Consider the following 17,036-nt stretch of genomic DNA (forward strand, 5'->3'; position numbering starts at 1 on the left):
GATGCTACCGACCTCAGTGGTAATGTCTTTACCTAGACGCTGTATCTTAGGTGGCATGGTGCATCACTACACACAGATGGTGATTGACATAGAGATGCTACCGACCTCAGTGGTCATGTCTTTACCTAGACGCTGTATCTTAGGTGGCATGGTGCATCACTACACACAGATGGTGATTGACATAGAGATGCTACCGACCTCAGTGGTCATGTCTTTACCTAGACGCTGTATCTTAGGTGGCATGGTGCATCACTACACACAGATGGCGATTGACATAGAGATGCTACCGACCTCAGTGGTAATGTCTTTACCTAGACGCTGTATCTTAGGTGGCATGGTGCATCACTACACACAGATGGTGATTGACATAGAGATGCTACCGACCTCAGTGGTCATGTCTTTACCTAGACGCTGTATCTTAGTGCATCACTACACACAGATGGCGATTGACATAGAGATGCTACCGTGGCATGGTGCATCACTACACACAGATGGCGATTGACATAGAGATGCTACCGACCTCAGTGGTAATGTCTTTACCTAGACGCTGTATCTTAGGTGGCATGGTGCATCACTACACACAGATGGTGATTGACATAGAGATGCTACCGACCTCAGTGGTCATGTCTTTACCTAGACGTTGTATCTTAGGTGGCATGGTGCATCACTACACACAGATGGCGATTGACATAGAGATGCTACCGACCTCAGTGGTCATGTCTTCAGTTTAAGATTGGTGTGTACTGGCTTCATATTCCGGTACCAATTCCCAAGTAGTGTAAGTTTTAACTGGTCTGTGTACGGTCATTACACCAACTCACTAACAGCTGACCATTAACCCCTGTTCTTTAGTGTGTTTGGTTTTTTTAATATTAAATTAAACATTTGTATAAATATTTAGGCAAACTTTCATCCCAAATGTTCAGCAATGAATTATCTTTGTATTGCTTGACTTTGATGAAAATATCTGAATATCCTACAGAGATATATTTTAATTTATAATTGATTTTTGCTATCAAATAAGTATTCACCAACAAACCACCAGCTGCTTACCTGTATATTGTTATACCCTTCTATAGTGGGCACCTTGGGTCTTACCTGTATATTGCTCTGACAAGAATGGGTACTGCAGCGTCCAATATGAACCCTTCTATAGCGGGCACCTTGAGTCTGACCTGGGCAAGCTCAGCCTCTATGACATCATCGTGGTTCTCCATCATCATGGTTTGGACAGATCAACACCGGCTAACTGGGCAACATCACTCACACGAGTTCCCTTTCCAAGCTCCTCTGTAAAACAAGAACACACAGTGACCTAACTGGACAACATCACTCACACGAGTTCCCTTTCCAAGCTCCTCTGTAAAACAAGAACACACATGTGACCTAACTGGACAACATCACTCACACGAGTTCCCTTTCCAAGCTACTCTGTAAAACAAGAACACACAGTGACCTAACTAGGCAACATCACTCACACGAGTTCCCTTTCCAAGCTCCTCTGTAAAACAAGAACACACAGTGACCTAACTGGACAACATCACTCACACGAGTTCCCTTTCCAAGCTCCTCTGTAAAACAAGAACACACAGTGACCTAACTGGACAACATCACTCACACGAGCTCCCTTTTCAAGTTACTCTGTAAAACAAGAATACACAGTGAACTAACTAGGCAACATCACTCACAGGAGTTCCCTTTCCAAGCTCCTCTGTAAAACAAGAACACACATGTGACCTAACTGGACAACATCACTCACACGAGTTCCCTTTCCAAGCTACTCTGTAAAACAAAAACACACAGTGACCTAACTAGGCAACATCACTCACACGAGTTCCCTTTCCAAGCTCCTCTGTAAAACAAGAACACACAGTGACCTAACTGGACAACATCACTCACACAAGCTCCCTTTCCAAGCTACTCTGTAAAACAAGAACACACAGTGACCTAACTAGGCAACATCACTCACACGAGTTCCCTTTCCAAGTTCCTCTGTAAAACAAGAACACACAGTGACCTAACTGGACAACATCACTCACACGAGCTCCCTTTTCAAGTTACTCTGTAAAACAAGAACACACAGTGAACTAACTAGGTAACATCACTCACAGGAGTTCCCTTTCCAAACTCCTCTGTAAAACAAGAACACACATGTGACCTAACTGGACAACATCACTCACACGAGTTCCCTTTTCAAGCTACTCTGTAAAACAAGAACACACAGTGACCTAACTAGGCAACATCACTCACACGCGTTCCCTTTCCAAGCTCCTCTGTAAAACAGGAACACACATGTGACCTAACTGGACAACATCACTCACACGAGCTCCCTTTCCAAGCTACTCTGTAAAACAAGAACACACAGTGACCTAACTGGACAACATCACTCACACGAGTTCCCTTTTCAAGCTACTCTGTAAAACAAGAACACACAGTGACCTAACTAGGCAACATCACTCACACGAGTTCCCTTTCCACGCTCCTCTGTAAAACAAGAACACACAGTGACCTAACTAGGCAACATCACTCACACGAGTTCCCTTTTTAAGCCACTCTGTAAAACAAGAACACACAGTGACCTAACTAGGCAACATCACTCACACGAATTCCCTTTTCAAGCTACTCTGTAAAACAAGAACAGACAGGGACCTAATAAGGCAACATCAGTCACATGAGATCACATTTCAAGTTACTCTGTAAAACAAGAACACACAGTGACCTAACTGGACAACATCACTCACACGAGTTCCCTTTTCAAGCTACTCTGTAAAACAAGAACACACAGTGACCTAACTGGACAACATCACTCACACGAGTTCCCTTTTCAAGCTCCTCTGTAAAACAAGAACACACTGTGAACTAACTAGACAACATCACTCACACGAGCTCCCTTTTCAAGCTACTCTGTAAAACAAGAACACACAGTGACCTAACTGGACAACATCACTCACACGAGTTCCCTTTTCAAGCTCCTCTGTAAAACAAGAATACACTGTGAACTAACTAGGCAACATCACTCACACGAGCTCCCTTTTCAAGCTACTCTGTAAAACAAGAACACACAGTGACCTAACTGGACAACATCACTCACACGAGTTCCCTTTCCAAGCTACTCTGTAAAACAAGAACACACAGTGACCTAACTAGGCAACATCACTCACACGAGTTCCCTTTCCAAGCTCCTCTGTAAAACAAGAACACACAGTGACCTAACTAAGCAACATCACTCACATGAGATCACTTTTCAAGCTACTGTACTCTGTAAAACAAGAACATACAGTGACTTGATGCCTACAACTTGTTTTATGTTTCATCTGCCTGTCGTAGGCAACAGATGTTAAAGGTAAGGTCAACTCAAACAAGAGCCTTATGTGTTGGAAAGATGCATACCCTGACCACCAACACATACTGACACTTTAGCAAATGAAAAACGCGTAATTTTAGAGTTAATAAAAAAACATGATTATTCCTGCTAACTGGGGGCAGCCATTTTGTTTCGTTTTTGTGACGTCCGGTGGGATAGCTTGGGACGAAGTGACGTCAGCTCCTGACCATCTCCTGTATGTACAGTGTAAACAAAAGCAGTAATTTTCGACAAGGTGCTTCTCTTTGATCAACCTGACTTGTAAAACAGCATAAATGACGTAATAATATAATAAACTATTTAACTAAATATATTTCAAGTTGCATTAACGGAACAAAATGGGGTTATAGTATTTTTCTCTGTTAAATAATCCAAAGGAAAAATGTACAGAATTAGGCCTATTGATGTTACGTTGGAGCAAAAACGACAACCCACGATACCCAAGTGATAATTTTCTTTTCTTTGGGACTACGTAATTGGTCAGTTCTGTGGTTTTAGATGGAATACTAGTAGTCTACTTAACCAATAGTTTTACAGAACTATTTACAGTAATAAACCATGTCCATTACAATTTTAGGGGCGACAGGTAATATTCCACAATACCGGTATGTATTTTTGTGTCTAGACAGCGTCAATTAATTGGCTCGTCTGGTTACCAATCAAATACACACCTGCCAATTAGGAATCACAGGTAGAAGCGACTAACGGCATAGACCAATTAACTAAGAAAACACTCCATGTATCATTTCAGTACGTATGTTAATACATTGCAAAACATTGTTAATTGTTTCGACTTGTTGTGTAGCCACTTTGACAATGGTATTTTATTTTGTATTGAAAAATAATATATGTATATATTGATATACTTATTGCTGGCTTACTGGGATGTGTATTATTACAGAACATTGCAATGCATGACTATTTATCATCCCGCAAAAACCAGGTAGATTGTGTTTCTCTAGTTCTAAGGCTCATTCCTAACGTTACGCGTTAAGTATTACGTAACCACCAGCTCGCCAGAGGGCGTACTCACTGAGAAGGTACAAAATGGATGCGCCCATTACATATAATAGCCGTCACATTTAACCGTTTTATTAATTAACTATATGATTATACGTATTGATATTAAGCAATAATGTGCATTATATATTGTTGAATATGCATACCAGGCCAAATGCCTTAATTGTCCTCTCCTTTAAACATAAAATCATCCTACCTGGAAGAGCAACAGTTCTACTGCCTGCATGTCTATGTTTATGTCTGTCTGTCTATGTTCATATCTGTCTCTCTCTGTGTTCATGTTTGTCTGTCTATGTTCATGTCTGTCTGTGTATGTTCATGTCTGTCTCTGTCTGTGTTCATGTCTGTCTATGTTCATGTCTGTCTCTGTCTGTGTTCATGTCTGTCTGTGTTCATGTCTGTCTGTCTATGTTCATGTCTCTGTCTGTGTTCATGTATGTCTGTCTGTGTTCATGTATGTCTGTCTGTGTTCATGCCTGTCTGTCTTTGTTCATGTCTGTTTGTGTTCACATATGTCTGTGTTTATGTATGTTTATCTGTATTCATGTATGTATGTCTGTGTTCATGTCTGTCTGTGTTCATGTATGTCTGTGTTCATGTCTGTCTGTGTTCATGTATGTCTGTGTTTATGTCTATATTCATATCTGTGTTCATACATTTGAGTGTCTGTCTGTGTCTGTGTTCATGTCTGTCTGTATTCATGTCTGTCTGTGTTTATGTCTGTATGTGTTTATGTCTGTATGTGTTCATGTCTGTCTGTGTTCATGTCTGTCTGTGTTTATGTATGTGTTCATGTCTGTATGTGTTCATGTCTGTCTGTATTCACGTCTGTGTTCATATATGTGAGTTTCTGTCCGTGTCTGTGTTCATGTTTGTATTTACGTATAAGTTTGTCTACCCATTTATGCCTACAGGCCTGTCTCTCTTGTCCAACCTATCTTTGCATTATAAAACTGTCAATATATACATCCATGTCAACTATTCGTATATAACTTAGCAGATCTATATATATATATATATATATATATATATATATATATATATATATATATATATATATATATATATATATATATATATATATACAGTCGAACCTGGTCTAACAGTCACCTGTACATAACGGTCACGTGCCTATAACGGCCACTATAAATCTCGCCCAATGAATTTCCTTCCTTATTTGACCAGTACATAATGGTCACCTGTCCATAATGGCCAGCGGTCACTATTTTTCACCCAAAATCACAGGCTGAACCTGCTATAACGGTCACAAGATGATCGTTGTAAAGACGTTTTTTTGTTTATTTTTTTACCCTGGTTATGTCTTTACTTTTTCAATCATCTTAAAAATTATAAATTAAATGTGTTTATATGGCCATGTCTGTAGCTTTGTTTTATTTTCTGTCAAAGTTTGGTTCCATTGTAATTCTCTGATCGTAATTGAAAAACAAACGGGCACTCAATAACTTCCGTGACATGCAGTTACTGGTGGTGTAATTCGATTGGTTCTCAGCATCCTCACTGAATAGTAGACGACTTCCCATTGGCTGTACATATTGTAATCTGTATGTATGGTCACTCTATTGAGTCTCGAGAAACCAAACAAATGAGGTATTATGTTAGGTGTTTCCTTGTTTCTAGCCAGACATGATTGGTAAATAAACATGAATAGCTGAAGGCGGCGGTCATTGCAGATGTCCCGTGTTCGGATTTTTTAAGCAACTCCTGATTTATTTAGCTGTAATCAACGGTCATACTCCACTGAAGGATTAGCGGTGATATGAAACAAACAAATGAGTCAAACATGCCACATAACCTTCAATTACACAAAATATCTTCTGCAAGTCAATTTTAACATTTGCGAAATATATTAACAAATACATTTGTATGCAAAATGCCACCGAAAAATAGTACTGCTTTAACGTTAAAACAGAGAATCGACATTATTAACAAATCTGAGAAAGGCAATTTAAGTGCGCGAAAGATCGCCGATCATTTTGGTGTAGGACGTTTTCAGATTAATTCTATTTTAAAAAGGAAAGCTGATGTTCTGGCCGATTTTGACAATAATGTTTCAGCCAAAAGAAAAAGGCAGAAGAAAGCAACAGGCAATGATGGCATAAACAAGCTAGTGTGGGAATGGTTTAAAAATGCGACATCTTTTTTCATGACAATTGTGATATTCTTTAATATATGGGTTCTAATTTTGAACTTGTATATAAGGGTCACCTCTATAACAGCCACTTTTGTCAGGTCCTTTGGGTGGCCGTTATATACAGGTTTGACTGTATATATATATATATATAGTAATACATTATTTATTTTTATTAGATGGAAATTAGAAGTCATAAAATAATGGTAAATTTACTACATAAAGGTTACAGTAAACATGTAGAATAGTATTATGTTGTTCCAATTAGGCATTTATTACTCTCAATTTAAAAATAAATTAAACAATTTTAGTTATTAAACATTCTTTGACTGATTGATTCATTTAAATTTGGTAATCATTACATCACTATACCAAACTCTATTGTGAATCTGAACTTAACTTTAAAAATATGGCTTTAATCTAACTCACATTTAAACATTCATTTATTCGTTCATTCATTCATTCATTTATTCAATGTAAAATCATAGTACCATTATGATCATGACCCTAAAAATATGGATTTAGTCGTATTTGATGATTATACCTTCCTTCCTGCATTCATTTACTCATTCATTCATTCTTTTGTTTGACACACTGATCACTTTTTCTGTGACAGGGTGTCAAACATCCATTCATTCATTCATCCATTCTTTCATCCTTCCTTCCATCCATCCATCCATCCATCTATCCATCCATCCATCCATCTACTCCACTGTATCATCACCACACCAAATGCCACTGTGACCGACCATGACCTGGACAATCTGGGTCTAGTCTTATTTAATGATTAAGCTGGAGTTACGAAACAAGTGAATTAACAAAACAACAAGGGTCTGACCATAGGTAGATAATATACGTCGGCCGACATTCATCATGTCACAACATCTGACCACTGTCCATGTATGCAACTGTGACCACACAATGGCTTCCATTTACAAACAGCTGGTCAGCTCGCAGAAAGTGAGACTTAATGATGGATGGGCGTAGGGGAGACAGTTATGAAAATATGTCAACAATGATAGATGACCTTGACCCTCTGATGGTCTACTATCCCAGATCAGCCCGTCTAATTCGTCACATGTCGAGCTGGTCAACATTAACTGTCAATCATCAGTTACAAATTACACTTTCGTGACCATCCCAATCAAACTGCAATGGCTGCAAATTCAAATTCCCACACTTGTAAAAAAAATAATGATCAGAAATAATTTAATTATCACAGATATTAACATAAGACACATGTATTCTACTAATTCTAAAATAATTCAGGCCTTAAAGTTCAAGATATAGATGAATGAATGTTGAAGATATATATGAACACATCAGCTGTTTTTCCTATTATAAGCTGGAAAATATGAGGTTAGCTAGAACAAACATTTTGGTGGGGGGCATTTTGTTAAATAACTGTTTAATAGCTGTTTAATAACTGTTTAATAGCTGCTTAACATCAGTTTGAAAATCAGTTATAAAAATATTTTATTACATTCCAACATTGTCAGGCCAAAGCCAATTTGAATTTTTTAGGATATACATTTTATTATGTATTACTACATGTAATTATGATCAGATATCCATAAACAGTACAATATAGTACATAACTGAGCTGCTTTTCAATTAACCAATGACTACACTTAAACAAAAACTTTAAATTGTACAGATTTAAGATTTATACAAATGTTTATTTTTCAAGACATAAAACAGAACACCTGATAACTATATACATGCCAAAAGACCCGGAAGTAAATACCTGCAAGGTCTACATCATAAACATGTGCTAACAACTAAGCATAACAGTTGTTTTGGTAAACGTTTGTTTAACATACCATTACGATGATTAGACCCTCTGCCGAGCGCGTGGACAAAGACCGTAAAAGTGCCAGACAGTGGAGTTGATTCATTTAGCAGTCCCTGGTTATGTGGTGTGCTGCCCGATTGCATGGGCATGAACACATTACACTTTACTTGTTGCTGCTGACACCTATATTAGCCCGCTCTCATATACCTGGCTACATAAAGCTGATTTCTCACAATGTTAGACATTTTAATTATCACAAATCATCAACACTTTACCACCAAATATCCTTTGCTGAAAAGGCTAGAGGTGTTCATTTGTCAGTTCAAGTATTATTTTAATTTTCACATATAGTATTTCTTCTGGTTGCATCAATTACAAAATGCATTCTTCTTGCTCATTAAATATACGTTACTATTATCATTATGATTCATTAAAGTGATATTACTGGGACGTTTTATTGTAAATTTAATGTTCATTTCCTATAAATTTACTTCAATTCATTCAAAAATGTTACTGTAAATAAAATAAGCAAGATATAAATAAATATATATATATAATTTAAAACACCACCTACTAAAATGTCCCAAAGTCTTTTTACTAAGTTTCCACATTTTTTTACCTAAATTGAACTTAAGACATATCAGTATTATCCAATTTAATAAATGAAAAATAATATATATTATTATATATGTCTACTAGAAGATAACAACTTATCAATGGGGTTTTTTAGTTTTGGGGGGTTTTTTTATTGCAAAAACAACACAACCAAAAAATTCCATTAGTCTTTGATTAAACCTCCCCACCACTCTAAAACTTGATGGGCTGTTACACAACACTGCCACACTAAAACATAACTCATTAACAAAGTGTGACAGAAACACATTAAGACTGAGAAAAAGCCCCAGATTGGCAATCTAGCAAGCTGTGGTCAATCAAAGGGAAGATAGTTTAAGTTATGCGCCGGTCAGTTAGCACCTTGATAGGAGACAAAACAAGGATGTTATTCTATTACACCTGTTGATATAACCATTGACAACAATTATTAGTCACATACAACGTACAGACAGGTAGTTAACGGATTCATACTATTACAGGGTTTCTGCCATACCCAAATTATTATTTTTTTAAGTTAACATTTTGACAAAATTAATGATTCTTATCATAATTGTATGATTTTCTAAACCCTAACCCTAAATGTAACCCATTTTCTTTGTTGGGGAGGCCCCCCTGACTGTGGCTGCATTCAATTTCATAGTGCCATACCCAAAAATTTCTTTCTGGCAAAAACACTGTATTAGATAACTAGTTCTTTGTAAAACCAAATATATATACATGTATAATAATATTCATATTAATACATTTAAAATATATATACATGTATAATAATATTCATATTAATACATTAAAAATATATATACATGTATAATAATATTCATATTAATACATTTAAAATATATATACATGTATAATAATATTCATATTAATACATTTAAAATACAAATACATGTATAATAATATTCATATTAATACATTTAAAATACATATACATGTATAATAATATTCATATTAATACATTTAAAATATATATACATGTATAATAATATTCATATTAATACATTTAAAATACAAATATAAGTCTCATACATGTCAGACTTTTAAATATATAAATTAATGGTTCTAAAAGTATTACTCTGTTGTAAAACAAAATAATAATAATTTTTTAACACCAAAACATTAATGTAAAATTATTTTGAAAATTATTAAAGGAAAATTGGTTTTCTAACAAATGGACCAATTATACACAAGATTCAACTTTAAATCTGACCTACAAGTGTTCAAGCACCAAACATTCATTAAGCATTAGGGGAATCAGACGTTCACTCAGCAGGCCTCACACAGCGTCCAAATTACATGTATAGGATGAAGTCAGTTCAATCGCATCCTTTCAGGAGACAAACATTTTAAAAGTGAGAAAAAGTTTAGTTTTAGTTTTTCAATAAAAACAAAATATGCAAAATGAAGCTATAATAACCATGGAATGTTATCAGGGTTTTTGCCACAGGGTAAAACGTGTATGGTGCCATACCCAAATTTTTATTATTTTTAAGTTAACTTTTACACAAAATTAATGAATCTTATCATTACTGTATGATTTTCTTAACCCTAACCCTAATGTAACCCATTTTCTATCTGGGAGAGGTCCCCCTATACCCCCTGCTGACTGTGGTTGCATTCAATTCCATAGCGCCATACCCAAAAAATTCTTTCTGGCAGAAACACTGGTTATTATTAATTTTTGATTAATTTATTCTTTATGAGAAATCTGCGTAAAACTAGTCTCAACATTTACTAGACCATAAAAAACAGAACTACATGTAAGTTTAAGTTATGTTACCAATACACACCTGGTCTACCTGGGGGACTGTCTAAGACAGTGGGTTAATGATTACCAATACACACCTGGTCTACCTGGGGGACCATCTAAGACAGTAGCTTAATGATTACCAATACACACCTGGTCTACCTGGGGGACCGTCTAAGACAGTAGGTTAATGATACCAATACACACCTTGTCTACCTGGGGTGGGACTGTCTAAGACAGTAGGTTAATGATACCAATATACATCTTGTCTACCTGGGGTGGGACTGTCTAAGACAGTAGCTTAATGATTACCAATACACACCTGGTCTACCTGGGGGACCGTCTAAGACAGTAGGTTAATGATACCAATACACATCTTGTCTACCTGGAGGAGGGACTGTCTAAGACAGTAGGTTAATGATACCAATACACACCTTGTCTACCTGGGGTGGGACTGTCTAAGACAGTAGCTTAATGATTACCAATACACACCTGGTCTACCTGGGGGACCGTCTAAGACAGTAGGTTAATGATACCAATACACATCTTGTCTACCTGGGGTGGGACTGTCTAAGACAGTAGCTTAATGATTACCAATACACACCTGGTCTACCTGGGGGACCGTCTAAGACAGTAGGTTAATGATACCAATACACACCTTGTCTACCTGGGGTGGGACTGTCTAAGACAGTAGCTTAATGATTACCAATACACACCTGGTCTACCTGGGGGACCGTCTAAGACAGTAGGTTAATGATACCAATACACATCTTGTCTACCTGGAGGAGGGACTGTCTAAGACAGTAGGTTAATGATACCAATACACACCTTGTCTACCTGGGGTGGGACTGTCTAAGACAGTAGCTTAATGATTACCAATACACACCTGGTCTACCTGGGGGACCGTCTAAGACAGTAGGTTAATGATACCAATACACATCTTGTCTACCTGGGGTGGGACTGTCTAAGACAGTAGCTTAATGATTACCAATACACACCTGGTCTACCTGGGGGACCGTCTAAGACAGTAGGTTAATGATACCAATACACACCTTGTCTACCTGGGGTGGGACTGTCTAAGACAGTAGCTTAATGATTACCAATACACACCTGGTCTACCTGGGGGACCGTCTAAGACAGTAGGTTAATGATACCAATACACATCTTGTCTACCTGGAGGAGGGACTGTCTAAGACAGTAGGTTAATGATACCAATACACACCTTGTCTACCTGGGGTGGGACTGTCTAAGACAGTAGGTTAATGATACCAATATACATCTTGTCTACCTGGAGGAGGGACTGTCTAAGACAGTAGGTTAATGATACCAATACACACCTTGTCTACCTGGGGTGGGACTGTCTAAGACAGTAGGTTAATGATACCAATACACACCTTGTCTACCTGGAGGAGGGACTGTCTAAGACAGTAGGTTAATGATACCAATACACATCTTGTCTACCTGGAGGAGGGACTGTCTAAGACAGTAGGTTAATGATACCAATACACACCTTGTCTACCTGGGGTGGGACTGTCTAAGACAGTAGGTTAATGATACCAATATACATCTTGTCTACCTGGGGTGGGACTGTCTAAGACAGTAGCTTAATGATTACCAATACACACCTTGTCTACCTGGGGTGGGACTGTCTAAGACAGTAGGTTAATGATACCAATATACATCTTGTCTACCTGGGGTGGGACTGTCTAAGACAGTAGCTTAATGATTACCAATACACACCTTGTCTACCTGGGGTGGGACTGTCTAAGACAGTAGGTTAATGATACCAATATACATCTTGTCTACCTGGAGGAGGGACTGTCTAAGACAGTAGGTTAATGATACCAATACACACCTTGTCTACCTGGGGTGGGACTGTCTAAGACAGTAGGTTAATGATACCAATATACATCTTGTCTACCTGGAGGAGGGACTGTCTAAGACAGTAGGTTAATGATACCAATACACACCTTGTCTACCTGGGGTGGGACTGTCTAAGACAGTAGGTTAATGATACCAATATACATCTTGTCTACCTGGGGTGGGACTGTCTGAGACAGTAGCTTAATGATTACCAATATACACCTTGTCTACCTGGGGTGGGACTGTCTAAGACAGTAGGTTAATGATACCAATATACATCTTGTCTACCTGGGGTGGGACTGTCTAAGACAGTAGCTTAATGATTACCAATACACACCTTGTCTACCTGGGGTGGGACTGTCTAAGACAGTAGGTTAATGATACCAATATACATCTTGTCTACCTGGAGGAGGGACTGTCTAAGACAGTAGGTTAATGATACCAATACACACCTTGTCTACCTGGGGTGGGACTGTCTAAGACAGTAGGTTAATGATACCAATATACATCTTGTCTACCTGGAGGAGGGACTGTCTAAGACAGTAGGTTAATGATACCAATACACACCTTGTCTACCTGGGGTGGGACTGTCTAAGACAGTAGGTTAATGATACCAATATACATCTTGTCTACCTGGGGTGGGACTGTCTAAGACAGTAGCTTAATGATTACCAATACACACCTTGTCTACCTGGGGTGGGACTGTCTAAGACAGTAGGTTAATGATACCAATATACATCTTGTCTACCTGGGGTGGGACTGTCTAAGACAGTAGCTTAATGATTACCAATACACACCTTGTCTACCTGGGGTGGGACTGTCTAAGACAGTAGGTTAATGATACCAATATACATCTTGTCTACCTGGAGGAGGGACTGTCTAAGACAGTAGGTTAATGATACCAATACACATCTTGTCTACCTGGGGTGGGACTGTCTAAGACAGTAGGTTAATGATACCAATATACATCTTGTCTACCTGGAGGAGGGACTGTCTAAGACAGTAGGTTAATGATACCAATACACACCTTGTCTACCTGGGGTGGGACTGTCTAAGACAGTAGGTTAATGATACCAATATACATCTTGTCTACCTGGGGTGGGACTGTCTAAGACAGTAGCTTAATGATTACCAATACACACCTTGTCTACCTGGGGTGGGACTGTCTAAGACAGTAGGTTAATGATACCAATATACATCTTGTCTACCTGGGGTGGGACTGTCTAAGACAGTAGCTTAATGATTACCAATACACACCTTGTCTACCTGGGGTGGGACTGTCTAAGACAGTAGGTTAATGATACCAATATACATCTTGTCTACCTGGAAGAGGGACTGTCTAAGACAGTAGGTTAATGATACCAATACATATCTTGTCTACCGGGGGGGGGGGGGGGGGGGGGGCCTGTCTAAGACAGTATTACCAATACACATCTTGTCTACCTGGGGGTACTGTCTAAAGTAAAAATAAAAGTTTGTTTTGTTTGGTGACACCACTAGAGTACATTGATTTATTAATCACCGGCTACTGGATGTCAAACATTTGGTAATTGTGACATTATAGTCCAAGAAAGAAAACCCATTACATTTTTCCATTGGTGGAAAGGGATCTTTTATATGCCCTATCCCAAACAGGATAGCACATGCCACAGATTTTGATATACCAGTCATGGTGCACTGGCTGGAATCAGAAATAGCCCAATGGCCTCCCCAACAGGGATTGATCCTAGAAAATAAAAATATTACCCAATCCTCAATGCGTGTGGCTAAGAACACGGCAGTCTGGTAAAAAGCCACTTGCCTCAATATACATGGTTTTTAACCATTTTGGGCAATTTAAGACACATTTATACGTATATAAAAGTTTTAACTTTATTTCAGCAAAAATCGGGATAGTATTTATAGGAAACATGCCAGTGGAAAGCAACTGCTTCATTGATTTTTGCCTTCATAATTCCTAACAATAAAATGAGATAAAGTCAAAAAAATTCATTGTGAAACAACTAATAACACTCTACTCCGAGTACTCTGATGTCTGAGAGCTAGATCAGCATTTCGACGGTTATGATCGCTCTCTCAGCCAGAGATATCTGTATTGAAAAACCATGGAATAGTTGCCTACCACACGGCCTTCTCTAACACAACAATAATCCTATATTTTACACCTAATACACTTACATTAACAGGCTTTCGGATTTCACAAAAACATTTCCGGAACCGTGTCGGTAGCGTATCAGTAAAATCACAGAACCGTGTCGGTAGCGTATCAGTAAAATCACAGAACCGTGTCGGTAGCGTATCAGTAAAATCACAGAACCATGTCGGTAGCGTATCAGTAAAATCACAGAACTGAAATTGCATTTCCCATGATTATTATATTGAGTATGACTATTCAACAAAAATAATATATAAATATATATATTTCTCTCATCCTCAAGTATATGGAACAGAGCTATCCCATGAAAGAAAGACATGTAAGAAATTTCTATCTTACATGGGATATCACGTGCTTACGTTTAAAATAACGTTGTTGTCATATTAATGTGAGATGGTGACATGAGGTCATTAGACAGTTTTAAATTAATATTTTGTTATTAAAACCTTCATTTTAAAAGCTATCTTGTTAATTTGTAGTGTTAAATTTTTATTTAACACATGAAACAAACATGGCAAATACAATAGTGTAGTTTATTTATGATAAACTGGTCAAATAAAAAAAATAAAAGTTTGACATGATTCACGCCTTTGAAAGCAAAAACAAACAGCGATAACAATTATTACAAATGCTCTTTGAAGTTAACCAGACTGTGTCTGTAATCATGTATTACATAGTGAGGCTCTCCATGATGTACAAACACCGACAACCAAACACAGGATCAGTTTGTTTCCCCTTAGTCAGCGATCTATTATTCTGTAATTTTCACCTTAATCCTCAACAGCCAAAACCACCTGAGACTGGCGTGCTTCGCTTGATTGACAATAAATTTGTCTGTAAAATACTATCATTAACGACAGTTTGATCAATACACACGCATCGAGTTTTAGAGGTGCATACTCAATTACATTTTTATGGCGGAAACAAAGAATTAGGTCAAGAGATAGAGTTTATTGAGTTTTTGAAGTTTGAGTTTTCGAAGGCCGTTATTACTAGTTTGTATACCAACTCGGCCGGGACCATCGCTTCAGATCAAGAGATTGAAGTTTTCAAGAGATCGAAGGTGGAGTTTTCAAAATTTGATATTTTTTAAAAAGTTTTTGATGGATTTTTGATGAGAACATTACTGAAAGGGGGTACTGCCGAGTTTTTTCCTGTAGTGTGTATTAGTGGTTACTATGTGAAATATTAACTCGAAAATGGTCAATGTAAATGTATACTGATGGAAAGAAATAAGGGAACACATCAAATTGTAGACCAAATTTAATTCACTACTAGCGTAGTAATGTTTGTATTTCATGCCAAGTTGTAATGTGGGATTGAATGTCTGTAGTGTCGAATGTGCTGCCTATATGTTCCCTGTCAATTTCTGACAATATGAATTAATTTTTGATGCAGTCATTATTTCTTGTTGCTATCTGTGTGTTCCTTTATTTCTTTCCATCAGTATATTTAGCTTCAAACATAGAATTATTGTATTTGAGCAGGAATCTTTGCATACTGTGTGGTAGGCAGCCATTCTGTGTTTTCGCTACAGACATATCTCTGGCTATGAGAGTAACCATAACCATCCAAATGTTCGTCTAGCTCTCCAACGGCAGAGTACTCAGTCTAATGAGACCCAAGCATACCATTTAATCAGCAGTCATCAGCTGATGGGGAAATTAAAAATATTTAACTTAGTTACAAGCAATCACACCCTCGATATTGACGTTAAACTGAGAATATTTAAAAACTGGAAGAGAATGTAAATGACTCCGAATTTAGGTCATTCACGAAAATAGATTAATAATAAGTAGACAATATTTTTGTCAGAGAATCGCTTCACCTAGTATGTTGTAAATTAAGATATAGTTACATTTCAAAACGTTTCGTAGATAATAAAAACAATATCATTAATTACCTTCTACCGTTCAATATTTATAAATAAATCTTTGTTTAAAGTTGCTCTTCGCTGCGAAACACCTGGGGTAGATAACTCTTCCAAAGTCTAATACTAATAGATATATTCTTACAGATGTTACGCATTTCATCTTGAGTGAGAGAAAGAAAGAAAGAAATGTTTCATTTAACGACGCACTCAACACATTTTATTTACGATTATATGGCGTCAGACATATGGTTAAGGACCACACAGATTTTGAGAGGAAACCCGCTGTCGCCACTACATGGGGTACTCTTCCGATTAGCAGCAAGGGATCTTTTATTTGCGCTTCCCACAGGCAGGATAGCACAAACCATGGCCTTTGTTGAACCAGTTATGGATCACTGGTCGATGCAAGTGGTTTACACCTACCCATTGAGCCTTGCGGAGCACTCACCTTGAGT

The 17,036-nt window shown here is 37.6% G+C and overlaps 1 protein-coding gene across 1 annotated transcript in view; it reads right to left on the bottom strand.

Annotated features, from left to right (window-relative positions):
• The window catches only part of LOC121372466, a 39,253-nt gene extending 22,569 nt beyond the window's left edge, over window positions 1–16,684 (bottom strand). Inside the window, exons 1-2 of the mRNA XM_041498782.1 lie at window positions 16,612–16,684; window positions 1,099–1,290 (exon numbers count right to left, since the gene is read on the bottom strand). Coding sequence (XP_041354716.1) covers window positions 1,099–1,223 — 125 coding nt within the window. The 5' untranslated portion in view covers window positions 1,224–1,290; window positions 16,612–16,684. The remainder of the gene's footprint in view (window positions 1–1,098; window positions 1,291–16,611) is intronic.
• Between the last annotated feature and the right edge of the window lie 352 nt (window positions 16,685–17,036).

Source organism: Gigantopelta aegis, chromosome 4 (assembly GCF_016097555.1).
Source record: "Gigantopelta aegis isolate Gae_Host chromosome 4, Gae_host_genome, whole genome shotgun sequence".
NCBI lineage: Eukaryota > Metazoa > Mollusca > Gastropoda > Neomphalida > Peltospiridae > Gigantopelta > Gigantopelta aegis.